Source organism: Hydra vulgaris, chromosome 15, assembly GCF_038396675.1.
Source record: "Hydra vulgaris chromosome 15, alternate assembly HydraT2T_AEP".
NCBI classification, from domain to species: Eukaryota; Metazoa; Cnidaria; class Hydrozoa; order Anthoathecata; family Hydridae; genus Hydra; species Hydra vulgaris.
Window position 1 is genome coordinate 17,025,583 of NC_088934.1, and position 9,418 is coordinate 17,035,000.

The 9,418-nt window shown below is 24.4% G+C and overlaps 1 protein-coding gene across 3 annotated transcripts in view; it reads left to right on the plus strand.

Annotated features, from left to right (window-relative positions):
* LOC136092367 (E3 ubiquitin-protein ligase rnf213-alpha-like) overlaps positions 1–9,418 on the plus strand; it is a 237,700-nt gene that overhangs the window by 186,870 nt on the left and 41,412 nt on the right. For all 3 annotated transcript variants that reach the window (XM_065820440.1, XM_065820441.1, XM_065820442.1), the window contains 5 exons: positions 76–524; positions 839–1,255; positions 2,648–2,826; positions 2,928–3,164; positions 7,801–7,973. In XM_065820440.1, coding sequence (XP_065676512.1) covers positions 76–524; positions 839–1,255; positions 2,648–2,826; positions 2,928–3,164; positions 7,801–7,973 — 1,455 coding nt within the window. The remainder of the gene's footprint in view (positions 1–75; positions 525–838; positions 1,256–2,647; positions 2,827–2,927; positions 3,165–7,800; positions 7,974–9,418) is intronic.

Genomic DNA, 9,418 nt, shown 5'->3' on the forward strand with positions numbered 1-9,418 from the left:
TGGCAAATTTTTTCTTTAGATCACATGTATATCTAAATTGTTCTAGCAACCTGTAAATTGTGTTTATATTTTTAGAGTTGTGTGCAATGCTGAAAGTAATAAAAAACAGCTTCTTATTATTCAAGCAAATAATGCTCAGGAAAGGAGCAAATTAATTGCATGTGCACAATACATTTGTAAAGAGTCACAAAAACAGTTTAGATTAAAGAACATATCTGTTTTATTTATCCTGCAGTTAAACTATAAAGCTAAACGCCTAGACTTATTGAGCTCATTGTCATTCTGGGAATGCTGCCATATTGATGAGTTACGTAGCTCAAACTTGCCTTATGTTGTAAAATATTATGGAAAATCTTTGAAAGAAATAATTAACCTTGATGATATAAAACCAAAAATGATTCAACTAATATTAGGATGTGTACAAATGACTATTCGACGCCTAAGTGAAATGAAGCAAATGACTATTGATGAAATATCACAACGAATTGATATTATAACAAATCTTTTAACAAGTAAACCTGATGGTAATTAGATTTTACTTTCATTTATTAAATATTATCAATCAATTATATCAATAATTAGAATTTACTTTCAAAAATAAATTTACAAAATAAATTTTAGGATTATAAAAAATGAAATTTAACTTTATTTTTTATAAATATTTAGAGCAAACTATATTAAATAATAGTTTATCTTGATTTCTTTTTTATGTAAATATCTTAAATTGTAAATTTACTCACAGTTTAAATCCATTTCATAAATTAGTCAAGTGGTCATCTGTCACGGAGTATCACAATTAACAGTAACCTTATTTGAAATGTTTAATGTATTTTTTCAGATATTCGATACATGTTTATAACAACTGTATTCCGGCTGTTAGAAACTGGCTTAGCTGCAGAAGAAAGCAAATGGCATCCTGATTATGTTACGAATTGGATTCAAAATGAAGCAATAGAACAAAAATATCAACCATCATATGGAACATTTAGACATGCGTTATTCTGTTATATGGAAGATCGTATTGTGCCTGTTCTCACCTCCATCGTTTCTAGTATTGATAGATTTTATAATCTTGAAATTCTTCACAGTGAACCAGAATATACAATGCTCTGGCTGGAATTATTTTCTAAGTTCACTGTTATCTCTAACAATGCACCTAATAAGTTATTGGATTCATATTTTAGGTGCAAGTTTCCATTTTCAGATAGAATTTTTAAAGAAATTGATGATGCATTACAGAATTGTTTACAACCAGGTTTAAAATTTTATAGATTGCGTATATGTATATATTTTTAATGTTGATGTTTATATATACATATGTAAAGTTTTTAAATAGGACAACTTGAAGGATTTATTATTATTTTTTATTTAGTTTTTTAACAAAACAACTGTTCATTCAGTCAGCGAACTAAATAATTCTTTGACTCTTGACAGACAAAGCTCTAAATTATTTCTCCCACTATATCTATATAAGTTTAATTCTTTAACTAGATGATAAATGTTAGTGTAGATAGCACTATGTCAAATACTAGAATCAATAGTAAAGGTAACAATGCAATTTGGAATATATATACTTTATGTTGTCGTTTCAATTATCAAGTTTTATTAATGGCCTTTTCAAAATCAAATTTTGCACAGTGTAGCATTCAAGCCTCAAATTAACCTTTTTGGGCAGATATCCACAATGATTATTTTCCATCTGGTTGTATAAATTTCACTAGCCAATTTTTAAATTATCATTCTTATTTTCCGAATCATTAGTATCTGTTGTTTGTTTTGAATGTTTGTAAACAATTCTAAGGTTGATTAAAGCAGTATAGCAGAAGCTAAGTGAAAGTACAATACTTTTAGGTCATTTTTATTTCCTCAACATTTTTGTATATAGTTGCAGGTATTTTCATTTTGTATTACTCGTATTTGTTGTAATCTGTATTACCTAGATTACCTAGATTAATTGTTTTCAATACAAGTATATGTTAATATTAATTTATTTTAATATATGTTAAATATTTTATTATATCTCAAACATATAAGTTTGAGTTTGTAATTTAATCATGTAAGCTAATTTGACCTAATTTTGAATATTATGTTTAATTTTTTTTTTAACACCATATAAATTATTTTTACTATTAATGATAAAGTATATTGATTTTTATTTTTTTGCATAAAAGTGTAAACTAAAATTTTTAATGTAAATACAGTAACTAAAACAATTGTTAAAGTAAAGAATAAAACAATTGTAAAAATACTTGTGGAAAAAACAATAAAGCAATAAAAAATATTTTTTCTATATAATTTTAGTTGCCTGGCATCTCTAGGTAATATTTAAAAAAATGACAATAAATACATGTTTAGACAATAAATACATGTTTAGACAATAAATACATGTTTAGACAATAAATACATGTTTAGTTAATGTTTAAAAAAAAATTCAAATTCAAAACATGCAATACTTTTGTAATGAGTTCATAGTTGTCTTACAATGATTTATAGTTGTTTTATAAAATTAGTACTCCTTTATTTGTTTTCTTTTCATTTTATATTTTCACGCCAAAATACAGTGTTATAAACTGAATAGTTGATATTAAAAATAATTAGCTAATAATAAGAAATTATTATATTTTTATTTTTCGGTTTTTAAATTAAGATGCAACACATGAAACACACGAATATAAACATATATATGACACAATTGGATCATTACCGATGGCAAGTCTGATTATGGGGTCGACAACTATGGAAGTAGATAGTTATTTATTTGACATACTACGAATAAAGTATCCTGATCATTTGCAAAGTTCTGAGCTAGGCCTACACTCTTACAAAGTAATTTTTTTTATATTTCTTCATAATTTTAAGAACAATATTGGCTTAATGTTTATAAAATGCTATTTTTTTTTTCTTTAATAACTTTAAAAAACATTTAGATCTTGGCATATGGTTTGATTTCTTTTACGAATTCTGTAATTATTTCAAGAAATAAATGCTATAATGCTTGTGGTATAAAACTCAATGATATTATTAACAACACTAACTGTGATATAGTCTCTATACACATTGCTCTGAACACTAAAATATTTGAAGAAAGACTCAAAAGTATTTCTTTGATGCTTATCCTTCAACCAAAATTGAAAGAAGCTAAATTAGGTCAAGAATCAGAAATTGTAAGATTTTTTTCTTTTTTACAATAACAATTTTATAAGAGTTTCACAATAGCATAAAGTTAATAGGAAACTTTTTCCTGTTTATTGTTTTGTTGTTAAATGTAGAAATGGTAGAGCTTTTGCTTCGGAAAGAGAGTAGAGCCAGATTCAATCCCCATCATATTCCTGAAAATACCACACCAAACTTGTTTCTTTGCACAGCAGTTAATTTGTTTAAATTTATTTTACCTACCCTACTAAATTTTTTCTATTTGCAACTCTCTTTCATCCCTAAACTCTTAAGCACAAATTTTTTTAAATAAAGCTGCTGTGCGGAGGTTGATCGCGGCACTTCTAATGGTGTAGGGTGGGTTTCAACCTTGAACTTTTTGATTGTTTCAAGTGTTCTAATAATTGCACATGCACTTGCACTTAGTTAATCGATAGTTTAATAATTTAGTTAATTTAATTAATTTCTGTTTTGGAGTTATTGGGTTAAGAGAGAAGTTTAGTAATTAAAATAAAAGGAAAAATTTATCTCCTCTGTAGAGACCCCTAATTGTTCTTAAGGAAGTTAAACACATAAAAAAAAAAAAAAATTTTTTCAAAACATTACTCTCTTTTTATTTTTTTTTATTTTTTTTAATTTGTTTAATAGATGGTTAGTAACAGTTTATATTTGTATTTTAAATTGTTACGGATGGAAATTGTTTAGTAGTTAGATTAATGTTATTATTAATTTGTTTTTAGTTAGTTAATATTTGTGAAATAGTTATATGTTTTAATGCTTGTTTGAAATATTCATTTATGTGATAATGTGCATTTTTTATATAATTAAAAATTGGTATAAAAATATAATATTATGAAATATATTACAATAGCTATATATGTGAGTAATTTATTAGTTAACCTAGAGTAATTTATTAGTTAACCTAGAGTAATTTATTAGTTAACCTAGAGTAATTTATTAGTTAACCTAGAGTAATTTATTAGTTAACCTAGAGTAATTTATTAGTTAACCTAGAGTAATTTATTAGTTAACTTAGAGTAATTTATTAGTTAACCTAGAGTAATTTATTAGTTAACCTAGAGTAATTTATTAGTTAACCTAGAGTAATTTATTAGTTAACCTAGAGTAATTTATTAGTTAACCTAGAGTAATTTATTAGTTAACCTAGAGTAATTTATTAGTTAACCTAGAGTAATTTATTAGTTAACCTAGAGTAATTTATTAGTTAACCTAGAGTAATTTATTAGTTAACCTAGAGTAATTTATTAGTTAACCTAGAGTAATTTATTAGTTAACCTAGAGTAATTTATTAGTTAACCTAGAGTAATTTATTAGTTAACCTAGAGTAATTTATTAGTTAACCTAGAGTAAAGTAGTGAGGTTTGTAAAAATTTTTAATAAGAATTTATTTTCATCGCGACACTTTGATATAATTTTTGTTCTTTGATTTAGCAGTTACTCAGGTTTTGGATATGATATAATAGCAAATTTAGTTAATTTTAGTAATTGAGTTCATTTTATTCAATTTCCAAAGCAAAATCAAGAACGTTTGGTATTATTTAGATATGCAACTCTAGGAGCTCTGAAAAACTGTTTTTCTTTCTTTCTAAAGAACATCCTTAATAATATGATTGCCGTTGTTTATACAGCAACTAATTTCAATAGTGTCATTTATTTAAATTGCCTTATAACATATATAAACATTTATTTAGTATTTTAAAAAAAATGTTTATGCAAATATAATCAGTTGCTCTCTTCGAGATTTTTGTCAAAATTTATGAAAGTTATGGAATCAAAAACAATTTTTTTGTAAATAATAAGAGCACATTTTAGATATTATCTTTTTATCGTGTAAATAATAAAAACTTTTTTAAGTATTGCTAAAACTTTTAGGTTAATTTGCAAAGTTTTAACTTATTTTTAAGTTTAAGTTTTAACTCATACTTAATTTATGTTAGTTATAATTAGTTGTTTTATGTTAGTTAATTTATGTTAGTTATAATTAGTTGTTTTATGTTAGTTAATTTATCTTAGTTATAATTATACCTTTTGATTGAAGACTTTTGCTTTTGCATATCTGCCAAAACTGTTTTTTTATTATTGCATTTGTTATATTATCTAAAGAGTTGAAGAAGTTTGACATAGTTGTCCAAATTTTCTCAAAGTTTGGACAATTATGTCAAACTGTTTTAAACAACTATATCTAAAAGATTAGACTATAAATTGTTCTGAAGTATTTTTTTTGAAACACCAATTACCCTTGATGTTCAGGCTTGTATATGGAGTGACTATAAACATCATGCAACAGTCAAATTTTAGTAGCAATAACTCCAAATAATACATTATAAAATTTCATTGCTGCCTTCCCTTTATGGCTGACAATCCTCTGAAATTTTTATTGTCAGAAGTAATGATATTCTTAATACACTTAAGCATAGGGCTTAAGTGTATTAAGAATATCATTACCAGGATATGGAAGATAGTTTCAAATTAAGAGTGTACACTTTGCATACCTCCAAGTTCTGCTAAAGGAAAACAAATATCAAAAAAAAAATTGGGAGATTTAGAGATATCAAACATTGGTAATGTAAGCATTTATGAAGAGCAGGCAACAAAAGAATAAAACAGTTCTGTATTTAAAAAAATAACACAGCCATTTCTATATAGCAATCATAGATAATATACTGTGTGTAGGTGCTGCTATATCAAACTTAAGAAAACCATCAAATTCTAAATTGTCTTTTTAAAAAAAAAATTAGTTTATTAAATATTCTTTTTTCTTTTAGAATATAATATTCCTTTATGCGCATAAGAATTTTAAATTATTGTTTTCTGTTTAAACTTCTATTTTAAACTTACTATTTAATTTCAATTTTTGTTCAAATGCGAATCATATTATTTATAATTCTGTATGTAGTATGAATTGTATCAAAAATTCTGAAAAACTCGAATTTCATTAAATATCATGTTTAATATCAATTTTCATATTTTGTCTTATCTTCGCCAATTTTCCTCAAAAATGATCTTTATTTTTATTAGTCCTTTTAAACTTTAGGTCATTATTATTACAAATGACTTTAGGTCATTATTATTACAAATGAATTATTATTTAGTGATATATGGTATCAAAAATTCTGAAAAACTCGAATTTCATTAAATATCATGTTCAATATCAATTTTTATATTTTGTCTTTTCTTCGCCAATTTTCCTGAAAAATGATCTTTATTATTATTAGTCCTTTTAAACTTTAGGTCATTATTATTACAAATGACTTTAGGTCATTATTATTACAAATGAATTATTATTTAGTGATATATGGTCTTTCATAAAAAATAAAGAGATCACATTTTTTTAACTTTAGTCTGCATAGAATTTTTTTATAGCATCTTCCTTGTGACTATTTCCCCATAAGAAGTAGTAATAGGTTTTTCTTTTTTATGAAGATATATCATATAAAATATAAATAATAAAAACAAAAAAAGTTGTTTTAGGCCTCTTAGAACTGGTATTTCTAGAATAAGTGTTAATATATTTGGTTTATATATTGTGATGTTTGGATGCAGTTATTCTTCCCTTTCTCATTTAAAACCAGGTATTGTTTTTGGAATGATCTCTTGTGTTATATTTTATATTTTTTATCATTTCATCTGTCAATACCATTTATTTATTTTTAATATTTTTCCAAGTTTGTCAGTGTTAGGATGGTTAGAAAACATTTTATAAGATGACTCCCCAAGATCAGGAATGCTATCAATATTTTCATTAAACGTTTTATCTTTTGATTTAAATACAGTAGAAGATATGTAAATGTTGTTTAAAAAGTATCAAATAAATGTTAATTAAAGTTGCAAAGACTTTCGATTCTTGAATCAAATTCTATACTGCTATACTTTTCTTCATCTAATTTCCTTAATAATATAATTTGCAGCATTGTTTGCTATTTTTTTTGTAACAACTAGGTCCGTTGTTAAACATGGTGTGATATTTTTTGAGAAAATTTATTCCAGATACACACTTGTTTAGTGCATTCTGGATTATACCAACCTTTGCTGGTAACATATTCTATTTTATAAAGACTGGCAATGACATGGTTGTAATCTTTGAAAGCTTTGTCAAAAATGCATGAAGACCAAGTAGAAAATATGTTGCTATTTTTAAAATACTACAAATTTTCATATAAAATATTTGATTTTAAATGTACAACAATAAATAAGATAAGCATTCTCAAAAATGTTTTTTTTAAAAATTTGCCCTTTCGAAAAAAGCATTTTACCAAGGATTCATAATTGCTGCTTAATTATGAAAAACATTTATCATAATTATCTCATTATATAAAAAGAGAATTTTTGTAATTGATTATCTGTTTTATATAAATGGTTTTTTCTTTTAATAAACAAATTTTTTTTAGATTATTTGATTGATTAATTTTTGATTTTCATGTGAAGAAAGAAATAGAAATTAGTTTAAAACATGTTGTTTTTGTATTTTGAAATATATATATATATATATATATATATATATATATATATATATATATATATATATATATATATATATATATATATATATATATTTATATATATATATATATAATATATTTATATATGTATGCATGCATATAGCTTTTATTCTTTATAATATTCAAGGATATAGATGTTCATTTAATGAATCATTTTCTATCTCATCTTGCTTCTAAACGCTTCTGTCCTGGTGTCATTGAGGAAATTAGAAAAACAAAAGTGTTGATCAATTGTGTTTTTGAGGCTGTTATCAAAAGTAAATGCAATAATGCAACAAAAGAAATGGTGAAAAAATTGCAGTAGGTTTTTTTGCTTAGATATTATATTAAAATGAATTTAATATCATATTTAAAAAAGTTGAATTTGATATTACATACAAATATAAGAAATTCATTACATACAATACACTCATTGTTCAGACTTATTTCAATATTACAATTTTTAAAATGTTTCAATTATTTAATGCTTATGAATCATATCTCAATGATATTTTTAATAACCTAATAGTTCCAATATTTTTTGTTTTAAGTGATTTTTTTATTTTTTATTAATATTTTATTTTTTTCATATTGTTTTATTGGTTTTGATAAAATATTTCAAATTAAAACATTAGACTTTGAAGTGTTGTTTAATGTAAAGTCCAATATTTTTTAATCAACAAAACAATAAAAAATCTAGTTAAATCAAAAAGAATAAATTATGAAAAAAAAATAGCTGAGTCATCAAAAGAAAATCCAAAACTATTTTATGCATATGTTAATTCAAACAGAAAAATAAAATTAGGCATTAATATAATAACAGATAAAAATGGTTCTTTACAAACAAATCGTGATAATATTGCTAATATCCTCAATGAAAACTTTCATTCAGTATTTGTTATAGAAGATCCAACAAATTTTCCTAACATTACAGTAAAAACAAGCAAGATTTTAGAATTAGATATAGACTCAGTAATAACTCAAGGCGTCGTTCGAATTAAACTAAGTGAACTAAATGTCAATAAAGCATTAGGAGCAGATGGTGTAAGTTCATATGTATTAAAAAAATGTCAAAATAGTTTTTGCAAACCTCTAGAGTTACTATTCAAAAGATCCTTAAAAGAAGAACAAATTCCACTCATATGGAAAATGGCAAATGTAACACCACTATACAAGAATGGAGATAAAAATGATCCTGCAAACAATAGACCAATTTCATTAACGTCAATACCATGCAAAATTCTTGAATCAATCTTAGGTGACAAAATAATGGATTACATGTTAACAAACAATTTATTAAATAGTAACCAACATGGTTTTCGAAAGAACAAAAGCTGTACTACTAATCTACTAGAAACACAAGATATTTTATTTGATGCTATTGAGAATGGCTGGTGTGTTGATATGTTGTATACAGATTTCTCAAAAGCTTTTGATAAAGTACCTCATATGCGATTGATGTTAAAGTTAAAATCATATGGTATTTATGGAGTAATTCTAAATTGGATAGAAGCCTATTTACATAATAGAAAGCAACGAGTAATTTTAGGGGATTGTGTATCAAAATGGCTAACAGTCGAGAGTGGAGTTCCACAAGGTTCTGTCCTCGGGCCTCTTCTATTTCTTATTTTTATAAACGATCTGCCAGACACATTAAAAAATAATATCAAATTATATGCAGATGATAGCAAAATTATAAATATTTTTAAATCGGATGAAGATATTCGCATAAACAAATTACAACAAGATATTGATAATATTATGAA